Source organism: Cajanus cajan, chromosome 6 (assembly GCF_000230855.2).
Source record: "Cajanus cajan strain Asha chromosome 6, NIPB_CcT2T_4, whole genome shotgun sequence".
Taxonomy (NCBI): domain Eukaryota; kingdom Viridiplantae; phylum Streptophyta; class Magnoliopsida; order Fabales; family Fabaceae; genus Cajanus; species Cajanus cajan.
In genome coordinates, this window is record NC_138522.1 from 47580095 (window position 1) to 47592606 (window position 12512).

The window sequence follows — 12512 nt, forward strand, 5'->3', positions numbered from 1 at the left end:
ATCTTCATTTTATTTATTTTTCTAAAAGCTTAAGAAAAAAAAATAGAGTTCAAAAGAAAATAGAAATGATCCTTTCTCTCAACTCATACAATCATATATCATAAATAAATGATGAAATAAAAAATTTATAAATTTTTTAATTTATAATAAAATATAATAGTCTATTATTTATTCTTTTCGCTCAACTTGAATGACATTAAACTTACTAAACCTTTCTAATCCAGTTTTATTACATGTTAAGGATTCTTAAGCTTTTGTTCAAAAGTCCTTTCACCCAACTTAAAAAGGTTTCAAATTTTGTAGAATATATTCCTCTTAGCTTACTTTACATTTAAAAATAATTATACCTAAGATATTACATGAATCTTTCGGCTGAAAAGAGAGTAAACTTCAAGAAAAATCTTCCATTACTAATGAAAAGAGCTGCAAGAATGGAACGCAGTTCTTTAAGCTAGAGAAAATTTACTCTCAAAGATAACCGTTCCAAATACAGGGTTCCTATTGCAACATATCAATTTGGTACTAAAATCAAATGAAACTCGTACAAAATAACAAGCGGAGCATACATAGAAATTGAATGAACCATATGAAGAACAGACAAACAGGATGGCTTAAAGAAGTTGAGCAAGCTTTAGACAGAATGGCATCTAATAAAAAAAATCCATTTATTTATGGCAAAGAAGAAGCCGCAGGAAGTGATGATGATAACGAGGTTTTCTCTTTTCTTAGTTCCTTGACAACAGCAGCAAGTGCTTCGGGATTAACTCCAAGATCACAAAGTGCAATAAGAACGGAAAGTGTGTGACGGTCTAGACCTGTATCAAGTATATTTGACATATGGAATGCCAGGTCTAGAGATTCTCGGGCAGTTCGTGCAGCCTCTGGATCCATGCTTTACGCTGAGAACTAAGAACTGAGTAGAGTATGGTCAATTCACTAGTATCACAGAAATGAAAACCCCTGAACAAAAGTCAAAGATTCAGATATCACAAATCACAAATCAATAGTTGCTTGTATCGAGCATTTGAAAATTGAATTACCTACTAAATTTTTTGGCTTGGATAGAATTATTAGGTTTCTTTCTTTCACAAAATACCCTATTTAGATGATAATTTTGACAATAACCATAAAAAATAAGGAGAGCATTTACAAATCAAATAATATGAATTTTAAAATGGAAATCTATATATACACACTAAATCCTGTGAAATGCGTGGAGAAGCATGAACGAAACCGATTATAATAGCAATGAATCATCAAAATAATATATCAAAATGGCTTTTGAACAAAAAGTACACTCCACTATTGCCTTAATTCTAAGCTAAGGCAATTCCTTAACTCCACTGAGCACGCAAAAAGACTTGACATCAGTAGAAAACTCTATGCTAAGCTAAAGTGTGTTAAATCACTTAGATATGATCACAGAAAAATTTCCATACCCGGTTATTTAAGTTTTCTTCAACCTAGAGAAACAGAATTTGTCACTTTAGACTAGTCTATAGGTTCGTTTTCTTCCATGTTGAAATCTGTATACTTTCACACTATTTTAAAGTTCCTATAGAGAGTCTTCCAGAACACTTTTCAATTGTCAAGTCTCAAATTACTTATCTATAATACCATTAAAACTCAAGTAAAGTTCCTTTGAGAAAAATGAACTTTTTAAAATAACATTAAGAAGAAACAAAACTTGAACTGTTTTGTTAAATGTCAATTGACTATTGCTTTTCCCTTGCCATTTTTGCATGCAATCAATTTTTAAAGAAATTTAAACACTAAAATTAGAGATTGAAAACAAATAACTTGTGAAACATTTTATGGAGTGACAACCAATTCTTTTCCTCATACAGTTGCTTTTTCATTTTTATTTTCTTGTTTTCGATGTAGTGTGGAGGTGATTTTTATTATTCTTGGCTACATGAATCCACTGCCCCATTTGAATAGAAAACAGCACAACAGGGGCTGAAATCTGGCCCCAAAGAAGTATCATTGATGCAAGACTGTTTTGAATGGTACTCGAGATTCATCACTCTTGAATGGGTCTTTTGCCACTACGTGTTAAAACTTAAAAAGAGAATATAAACAAAAGTTAAGTCAGAAGAGAAGAGTTAGATATGATAAGATAAGTAGTTGTCTAAGAGATATAGCGAGTTTGGATTTGTGTCCACAATCAATGGTTTCACGTCAAATTATGCAAAAGACACATGAGCCACTCTGTTGCTTTGGAGTTGACACACATACATATATGATGGTGCCAATTGCCAAACACCCTAATAGGATCACATTTAACACAAATTGTTTAATTTGAAGGCTAGATCAGTTGTCATTGACCCATTTCCATCCTTAAGTACTTAATCTGACGCACTCAAAAGTGAGATTTTAAACACAAATTCAACTCCCCGCCCCAAACACCACAGAAACCTAAAGTAATCCCTAGAGCATAGCCTAACAACAAAAGGTAACATATCCTCATTAGCATAGGAGAAAAGAAAAGAGGTAAATTCAAAATTCGAAACTGGATATATTTTAGGGCAGAAAAAAAGAATTTTAAAAAGAAGGGAAAAGTTACCTTGTATAGCGTCGTCCACTGCAGCGATCGAATGGCAACAATCTAAAAATGCCGAAAGAGATTGGCTAAGGGTTTTGTGATGAATCGCACGAGTCTGGGCAAAGGAGGTCTCACTGTGTCGTTGCTCCTCCAAAGGCCGTCGCTCCTGGAGCAGTGCGTTTCGTCGGAGCAAGCAAATCGCAACCCTAATTATAAACAACAAGAAAATGAAATATATATATAAATAAATAAAAAATTACGACTACCAGAGACCGTAGGTTAGGGTTTCGGATCGAATCAGAAGAATGAGAGACGAAGGTGAATAAGTGTTCTTGCTCTTTTACTTTCTCTCTCTATGAAACGATTGGGCTTTGTGACTGAAACGGCGGGAATTAAAGCCCTCTTTAATTTGTGGTTAGTTGAAAAGGTGCGTTCAAAATTATGATAAAAATTATTATTAATCAAATCACTAAATATTTCATCTTTATATCTATACTTACTAATTGATAAGGAATAGATATTTCTATTTCTACGATTCGTTTTCGTCATTATAATTGTGGATGATTACATTTCTAAATTTTAAGAAAAAAATATTTTTAATAATTATTGTTAATTAATTTTAAATAATCATTTATATTGTTATATTTTATTTATTTATTTTATTTTTTAAAATATTTAGAAATATAAAATATCTTTTTCTCTTATTATCTATAACATATTTGTAAAATAAATAATATTAAAATGTATAATATTGTATTTATATTAATAAATAAAGGAATAATTATTTTTATAATTATTTTTCGTCTCCAGAATTATTGATGATTATACTCTTAAGTTTTAAGAAAAAAATATTTTTAGCAACTGGTATTAATTAATTATAAATAACTACTTATATAATTATATTTTTTTATTTTATTTTTAGAAATATTTAGAGTCATGAAATGTCTCTTTCTCCTAATATTTATAACATTTTTGTAAAATAAATAATATTAAAATGTATAATATTGTAATGGGAGGAAATTAATAGAATCAAAATTTGATTAGTTTGAGAGTAATTATTAACAACTTTCATGTAAATAATAATAATATTATTATTAATTTTTAAATATAAATAAGTGACTTTTAATTTTATTTTTAAATTTTTATTTTTAAATTTTTATTTTTAAAAACTTATAAACATTATTTTTTTTAATATAATTAAGTTTTTAATATAAAATAAGTGAGTTTCAATTTTAGTTCCTGGAATTTTATGTGTCTATTTTCACTTTTTTAAAATTATTAAACATTATTTTTAGTCTTTGCAATATATTTTTCATTTTGTAAAATGTGTAAATTTTTATTTTTATTTTTATCTCTCTAAAATATAAAATCACTATTATTACTGTTTAATGATGATTTTAACAAAATTTAAAAATATTATTTTTTTAAAAGATTCAATTAAATTATATAATAATTATCACCCAAATTTTATGTATACAATTAGTTGCAATTAAATATAAATGTTTGAGTAAATATCATTCTAAAACGAATTTTTTTTTAAAATAATTCTTATAAATTTTTTATCAGAAACATTTAATGAAAAACAATCATAAAAACAAAAAACCATATAATTATATTACTCATATTTAATGTATAATGTATTCTCTATTTTTGTAAATCACTATAGATGGACTAAAACACTTTATACTATAGTTATTTAAAGATAATATAAGTTTTTTATTTTTATTTTTACGGTATAATGATTCACAAAAAGTGAAGATCAAAAGAGTAGTTATCAAAATATATTTCATTTATAATAAATATAAATACAAAATCACAACGTGTTATCCTTTACTTCTTAACTTCAAGAATCTCTAACTCGAATAAATAAAATTATTATAAAATATAATAAATAAATAAGATCTAAAATTTGTAATAGTTTGTTAATTACAAATATTTAATTAAATTTAATATTAGAATTTTTATTATAAATTTAATATAAATGATTATAATAGGAGAATATTAAATTTTAATATTATTCTATTATAACAAATTTTAACATTAATTATACATTTTATATTCTAGACTTATGATTTTTTAGTTATTAATAATATATATGTGTTGTAATATGTTTTTGTTGAATTATATATACATATATATTATTTTTATAAATATTAAATATAAAATAATTCTAATTACAAAATATTTATAATAAATTTTAATATTTTTCTATTATAACAAAATTAAACATTAATTATACATTTTATATTCTAGACTTATGATTTTTAGTTATTAATAATATATATGTGTTGTAATATGTTTTTGTTAAATTATATATACATATATATTATTTTTATAAATATTAAATATTAAACAATTCTAATTACAAAATATTTATAATAAATTTTAATATTTTTCTATTACAACAAATTTTAACTTTAATTATACATTTTATATTCTAGACTTATGATTTTTAGTTATTAATAATATATGTGTTATAATATGTCTTTTTTAAATTATATATATATATATATGAGGAAGGTTCAAACGACACTGGTGTAACTCTTACCAAGTATTACACTATTCAATAACTTTTATATTCAATGTGAATTTTGTAAATTCAACCGTTAGATTGAAAGTTCTTTAATATTAGATCATATATACAAAATTTTATATTAATACAAGATGATTTAATACTCCATTCTTGTAAAAAAAAATTGATGTAATATATACACTTTAAAATATAATAAAATATGAACACTTTGATTACCTTCAACTTGTTGTTCAATTTTAATAAAATTTGTTATACACATATAAAGTGATATAAACTTTCAATCTAACAGTTAGATTTACAAAATTCACATTTAATATAAAAATATTGAATGGTGTAATACTTAGTAAAAATTATATCGGTATCGTTTAAACCCTTTTATATATATATATATATATAAAAATATATAATGATCATCAATTTTAAGGTTCTCGATACTATTCACAATTCAAAAAATACATTTTTCAATATACAATCTGTATCCCCATTCAACTCCCATACCTCAAATAAAACAGATGACTTCATGCAGCTACAGTATTTTTACTCTCACATGAATTGGGCTTCTTTTGGGCTTTTTATTTCAAATACAACACCAACATCTATATTTGTTTTAGTGCCTCCTCTATTCCTTTTTATTTTTATTATAATCACCGTAAAAATAAAATATTAATAATTCAATAGCTGCAAAAACAAATATCAAGTTCTTGCTTAAATTTTAACCGTATTATTGCCTGAATTAGTTAATTATATTGTCATTCTTTTTTACTTTAAAATATTTTTTATTTTAATAAAATTTTATGAATTGACTTATAATCAAATGATTTGTAGTTTCACTACAATCTTTAAAATCAAATGATTAATTAAGTTGTTCCGAAACCTAATTTTAGATATAGAACAAATTATATTAGACATTTGTATTTCAAGCCAGATTCAAGCCTATTAATATCGAAACTTTATAAGAGAATACTTTAAAGAAAAATCCACATATTTATTTATTTGACCTTAGCCAAAGACACATCGGATGCATTAGTTTAAACCTTTATTTTCTTATAAAAGAATTTTTTTTATAAATAAAAATAAGCAAATTTTTTTCACTTTTTAATGTGTTTATTTTGAAATTTTGTTCTTAAAACAAGTCATTTGCTACTACTACTACTATTTCTTCTTCTTCTTCTTCTTCTTTAAAAAAAAAAAAAAAAAAAACTTCTATTTATTTCTTAAAAAGTTATTTTTAAAAAGTGTTGTTTGAAAACACTTTTTTTTTTAATTTAAACAAACAAATTATTTTTATTCTATTTCTTTGGTAACGAATAAAACATAAGTGTTATTTTACGTTAAATAAATCTATCATATATAACAACATTATTATTGAGCCTAATTTAAATTATTTTGCTAAATAGATTTTGTAGAGTCAACTTTTAAGTGTGAATGTGTGATTGAATAAACTTATCTAAAAGCACTTTTGAGGGAGAATTATTTTTTCTCCTATAAATTAAAATTCGTTATACAGAAACTAATTTATAAAAACTTTTTCTTATTAACTTGTTCAATATTATTTTAACTCATTTATAAGTAAATTATAATTTATAAAAAAAATTATTCTAATTTGACTTCATATTTTTGTTGGGTAACGGCATTTTGGGAGAAACATATCCGAAAGAATAGTGGTAAATTAATATGACAGTTGTTCTCTTAGGGAACCAATTGAGCAAGCATATTGAATTATGATGCTTTAGGGAGTGGTTTTCCTTCAACAAACGCATTAAACAATACAAAAGATCTCCTTGGTTGGGTAGCTGGAGTTTCGTGTGAGGCTCCTCTTATTGTCGCATACGTCACTTGATTGCCATAAACTTGTGTCCATCCTCCAACCTGCATGTGTGTAAAATTATAACAACCTAAATATACAGAGATAATAATCATTTATAATAAAAGTGTATTTTGAAAATAAGACTTGAATTTATGGCGAAATTAAATAAAAGTAATTGTATTAAATTTCTTTTTTACCTGGATGATTTGTCATGTTACCTATAATTAGTTATATATGTAAAACTAGAAAATGCTTTTGTTAATCATGATTTGTTAAATAATTTTATATTTAAATAAAGTCCTTAAAATAAGAGAGAATGAATATATATATATATTAACCTGGTTGTCGAGAATCCAGGGAGTGTAAGGCAGGGTTGTTTTAAGTGCCAGTTTCTTGGCCAGTCCGTCAATCAATCTTCTCGTGCCCATGAATGGAACCACAGAGTCTTGATCCCCGCTATACATTTTCAAATCATCACATGGAATGGATTAATCTCATCATGCATATCAAATTCATTAATTAATCAATAAATTATGTATAAATTAATTTAACTTTTTAATTAATAATTAAACTGTCAGTCACATATATCACCTGTAAACCGTGACTCGAAGACCTGATTTTACAAGGAAGCCTATAACATCAGTTGTTGGGATCTCTATGTCCGATCGCTCATAATTTGTTTGTAAAATCCTGAAAATGTAAGAAATGTCAGCCGGATCATATATATATATATATATATAGGACTTTTTTGTCTTTTTTTAATGATTGTGGGGATAGTTTTATTTAATTTTTTTTTCCAAAAAATTGGATGTAACATGCCACGTGAAAATTGCTGTGCCCCAGCCTTTTAAAATATATTTTTATTTTTTTAAAGGTATCATTGTAATTCTCAGCCCTACACTCATTCATTATTAATTATTTTTAAAATAATTTGTAATTAGTTGCACGAATCATACATAAAAGTTAAACTATAGTAGTTTTACTTGTTGCACAAACGATAATCGGTAGTTCCCACCAGGCGAGCATGGAGGGCTTTCTGCACATCTTTTCTGTTCAAGTACATCTCTGAATATTTCAGATTACACTCATCAATTGGCTGCTTCATCTAAATTGAAAAGCAAATTCCAATTAACACTACACAGATCCAATCAGAATAAAATATGAACATTTTTAAAACTAAAAAGCATATTTGCTGCACCAATTGGTTTATCTCAACTTTTTTTTTTTTTTTTTGTCTTTTAAAATTATAAAAATAAACGTATACCGTTTTATTTAAATTTAGGAAAAAAGAAAAAGAATAAAATTAAATCAAAATGCTATGTTTTTAGAGAAATCTCACCTGGTCAGTAGGATCTTCAATTTGCTGCACATTATGGGACGACTTCCTAAGGCGAAACGTTCCTAAATTTAGCATTTCACTAAGAAAACTTGCCTGAGAAAGATTGTATGAAAGACATCTGTCACCAATGACATAATATTTGTCAATGAGAAGTGTAGAAGAATATTCTTCCGATACTTTTTGAGCTGCAACAAGACAATCAGTAGAATGATGGCCACTAAAGTTTTCTCTATATCTTCTTGACGAGTTACATAGAGAGGTACTGATTTTGTAAGCATAATCGCTAATAATTCCATGAGACCAGTAATATTCATCAACTGCATTCATATCAGTGTCCAAATCCAGAAGGGGGTTTCCTAGCTACAATGCAAATGCAAAGATAACTCAGAAAATGGCACAACATGAAAGTAACCATTATAAAAAATATAAATAAAAAAAAGGGTAAAAGCCTCAAGGGCCATATTTTACTCACTGCTATGCCCCTTAGATTGAAATTCACTTTACTCTTAACAATGAGTTCAGCAAGTTGAGGAACATAGTGACCTGCCATGCCAAAGACATCAACATTGCCCGTGGGCAAGCTATAGATTTTAGGATCCGATTCTATGCAGTGCAGTTTCAAACTTAATAACATCTAATTTTTAATGTTAATTTGTTATATAATAAAATAAAATAAATGGATGAGATTCATGCAGTTTTTAGGAAAACCGCAGAGGATCAAAATGTAAATTATTGTTTTTACCTGCATAACTCTCTCCTGTTATATAGAAATCTCTATTTGTGTATTCTGGGAACTTGGCAAACCAGCGCTGCAGGAAAACCAGACTGTCTCGGGCTAATAAAACAATTAATATTAATACACAAAATGTTAATTTTTTATTCAACTTTTGAGGGAATCTGACCAACCATTTTTTGGCAATTCTAAATTTAAAAATTATTACAAATATCAAAAATAAAATTTTTGAAAAAATACTTATCAAAACAAATAGTTTGTACTAATGTGACCCAGATTAAAAAAAATAAAATTGGAGTAACATTTTTTAAACATAAAATATTTGAATAAAAAACATTTAGGAGAACAACGCATTTTGAACCTATAATTTTTTAATAGAAAATACCTTTCTCTAAACATTTTCTATTCATGTTCCATCATGAATCAATTGAACAGAAAATGCTTCAAAATATTTAAATTATAATTTAATTTAATGTTTAATTTTAATAATTATATTAAACTTTAAGTTTCTAAATTTAAATATTAATTCTATTATACTTGTATATTTAAGATCATATTTATAATTTTTTTTATTTTTTTTTTGGTTTTTTAGTATTTAATATATTATGATTGATTTTGAAAAATTAGTTAATCTACTAACAACCAAGTTAATCTACTAAATATGATTATGCCTAGAATCATTTAGAAACTATTATAGAAGTTTCACTTAAGCTACAAACAAAACAAATTTATAAACATGCAAATAGATACATCACTTTGCAATTAGAAGAAATTATTACTTTTTAATTCTTACAATTTCAAATGAATTACTATTGTAAAGAATGAAGATACATCATACATCTAAGTAAAGAAAGAAAGATCGACTAGATATTACAAAATTTATACAATTAAATTTAAGTGTAAACATTATAACAAATTGATTTTATTTTATCTAATTCAACAAATAACTTACCACATTCATAATATATTAAATAAAATAAATAAGTAAAACTATAAATATTATCTTAAATCTACATAAAATTAATATTTAAGTTTGTAAATTTGAAATTTAATAATAAAAAAATAAATATAATTTTAAAATAAAATTACAATTTAAACATTTTTGAAAGAAAAAAAACATCACTTTCAAAAACGTTTTCTTTGATCTAGTAGCGTTGATATTAATTATTTATTTTAGTAAATAATTTTATTTTTGATATTTGTTTAATTTATAATGGGCAAAAAGCCTAACAAAAGAGTAAGATGAAGAAAAGAAGAAATGGATTAATTAAAATTTAAAAGCGTTGCATAAGGATAAGGATAAGTGAAGCACCTGTGACCTTATCGTTCACTGTTTTATAAAACGACAAATTGAGAGAGTAAGAGAATCCAGCACCTGCCGGTGACTCAACGTACAAAATGTTTGCCACTGCCAAGGAAAGAGATGGATTGTCTTTCACTTCACGAGACACAAAATATAGTCTTAGTATAAATTTAAAATGAAAGATTTTAGTCTTAAAATATATAATTTATTATTATAATTCTAAAGTTGTATAATTTATTATCATTTTAGTTTCTTAAAAAAAAAACTCACCACAACAAGAATAATATAGTTAATGAATTTACTTTTAAGAGATTTATTAAATTTGTATATTTCAAAAGAATGATGCGACAATTTGTCTTAAACATATGGAGTAATGAGAGTTTATTGTTTGTTAAAATATTGCAGCACCTTTGTTCCAGCTATACTGGTTTTGAACGATAGCCTGTCCTTGATTTGTAAGAAAAGGACCATGTTCGGTGAAGGCTCCAACTCCAACGGATGAACAGCCCAGCCCTGCAACAAACCAATTGAAACTTAAAAGACACACACATATATATATATATAGATAACTCTTTTCCCATCTCTAAGAGTTCGTTATAAATAAATAAATAAATAAAAATTGATCCATGTGTTTATAAAACTATAGAACTGGTTTGAATGAAATTAGAAAGAGAAAGGGATTTACCTCCATTTAGCCAGAGAACTAGAGGCTTGGAAGCAGGGTTGGTTTGTGCTTCAACAAAATAGTAGAAGAGAGCTCTGTTATTATTGTCATCCACTGCTACATAGCCAGCAAATTGTTGGAAGGAAACATCTGACTGGCCGGGCAAGGATTTTACCTTATCAGCTTCGGGAAATGACCTAACCATGAGCACTGAAGTTGCAACCGTCGTCATTATTATCAACATCCACGCCCGGTCAAACATTCTGACTGAGAAGCTCAAGTCAAAACTCAAGTCAGAAGCTTCTTCATCATGAATGCTACTATCAACTTTATAGATAAAGGATTTAGGTGGAAAAGAGAAAGAAAGAAAGGGAAAGCGAGGAAGAGGGAAAAAGAACAGACCATAAAGGATAAAGAGAGACAGACAAGAGAAACAGAGAGATCAATGAACTGAACAATATACTTCTATTAGTCAGTGGAAAATACAATACACTTCTTTTATCTATAGGCAGCTAACCAAGGGCTCTAACTAGCATTTAATGATCAAATTCTAGCTAGCAACAAATGATTATGTTCCTATTTATATTTATATAACAAACATGTTCTATTAAATCTGCATAAATTCAGATGTAATGTTTATATTTTCCAAAATTTGTGTTCTTCCATGAATGTTTTTAATATCTGATCCCTTAATCTTTTATAGATATTTTGTTTGCTTTCATATTGATATTAATGCTCTTATAGATTACTATATATTATCTTTTGTTTTCTCTGCAAAATGGGCTTCAATGCACTTAGACTTGGTGTTTGAAAACAGGACAATGTATATTTCTGAACACTTGCAAATTTCACGATCCTTCTTTGTTAAGAAACCTCGTCTCGGTTATCAAGTAGCTTAAAACATGATATGCTCATAACTCCTTGCAAGGTAAAACGTGATATGCTCATAAAATATAAAGCAAAATAGAATTCTTCTTAAGAAACGTAGTCTCGTTTATTTATTTAATTTTTTGCCCTTACACTAGATATGATTGAAACAATATACGCACATGTCTCTATGGTCCAAAGCCACGAATTTTTAATGTTATTAATATTTTTATTTTATTTTATTTTTGTATATATTAGAAACAATCTAAAAAGACAGCCTACCTTTTGTATTCTAATCCTACCGAGTGTTATATAAAATAGAAACAATCATGTTTGATTAGATAAAATATTGAAATGTCTTATGTTTGTGATTAAGGGATATTTCATTAGTAATATCATTAAGTATGAATTTTTTACTAAATTTTCATAATTTTCTTAATAAAATATGACAAGTTTCACTAGAAATTAATTCTAATCTTTTGTGAAAGGTTTAAGTAAAAACATTCTTGTTGAAAGTTAAAAGATAGTGAATTATGTTTGAATAGGACAAAGTAAAAAAAAAAAACTCGTGAAAGACCAGAATGATATTAATGTATAAATTATTCATCTCATTAACATACGTTACAAATAATTTTTTTGACATTTTAAAAATGATATAATCAAATAAAAAATTTAAAAATGAATATAACTTTTACTTATAACTTAATAATAATTTTTTTTC

General features: G+C 26.1%; 2 protein-coding genes across 4 annotated transcripts; both read right to left on the bottom strand.

Annotated features, from left to right (window-relative positions):
• Positions 1-389: 389 nt before the first annotated feature.
• GIP1 (AtGCP3 interacting protein 1) lies at positions 390-2924 on the bottom strand. Its single transcript, XM_020356680.3, has 2 exons — positions 2567-2924; positions 390-960 (listed from the first exon to the last, which is right to left on the bottom strand). Exon 2 carries the CDS (start codon positions 889-891, stop codon positions 670-672), a length of 222 nt encoding a protein of 73 aa, XP_020212269.1. The 5' UTR covers positions 892-960; positions 2567-2924; the 3' UTR covers positions 390-669.
• Positions 2925-6658: 3734 nt separating this feature from the next.
• LOC109797548 (serine carboxypeptidase-like 45) lies at positions 6659-11803 on the bottom strand. 3 transcript variants are annotated; one of them, XM_020357611.3, is made up of 11 exons: positions 11327-11803; positions 10946-11191; positions 10669-10773; positions 10270-10395; positions 8967-9059; positions 8697-8767; positions 8225-8584; positions 7869-7990; positions 7477-7575; positions 7224-7341; positions 6659-6947 (listed from the first exon to the last, which is right to left on the bottom strand). In XM_020357611.3, the coding sequence occupies exons 2-11, from the start codon at positions 11184-11186 to the stop codon at positions 6798-6800; spliced, it is 1485 nt and encodes a 494-aa protein (XP_020213200.1). In that variant the 5' UTR covers positions 11187-11191; positions 11327-11803; the 3' UTR covers positions 6659-6797. The 3 variants fall into 3 exon arrangements, with proteins under 3 accessions (XP_020213200.1, XP_020213199.1, XP_020213201.1); XM_020357610.3 differs by having other exon boundaries at positions 10946-11803; XM_020357612.3 differs by having other exon boundaries at positions 10270-10365; positions 10946-11802.
• Positions 11804-12512: the final 709 nt, after the last annotated feature.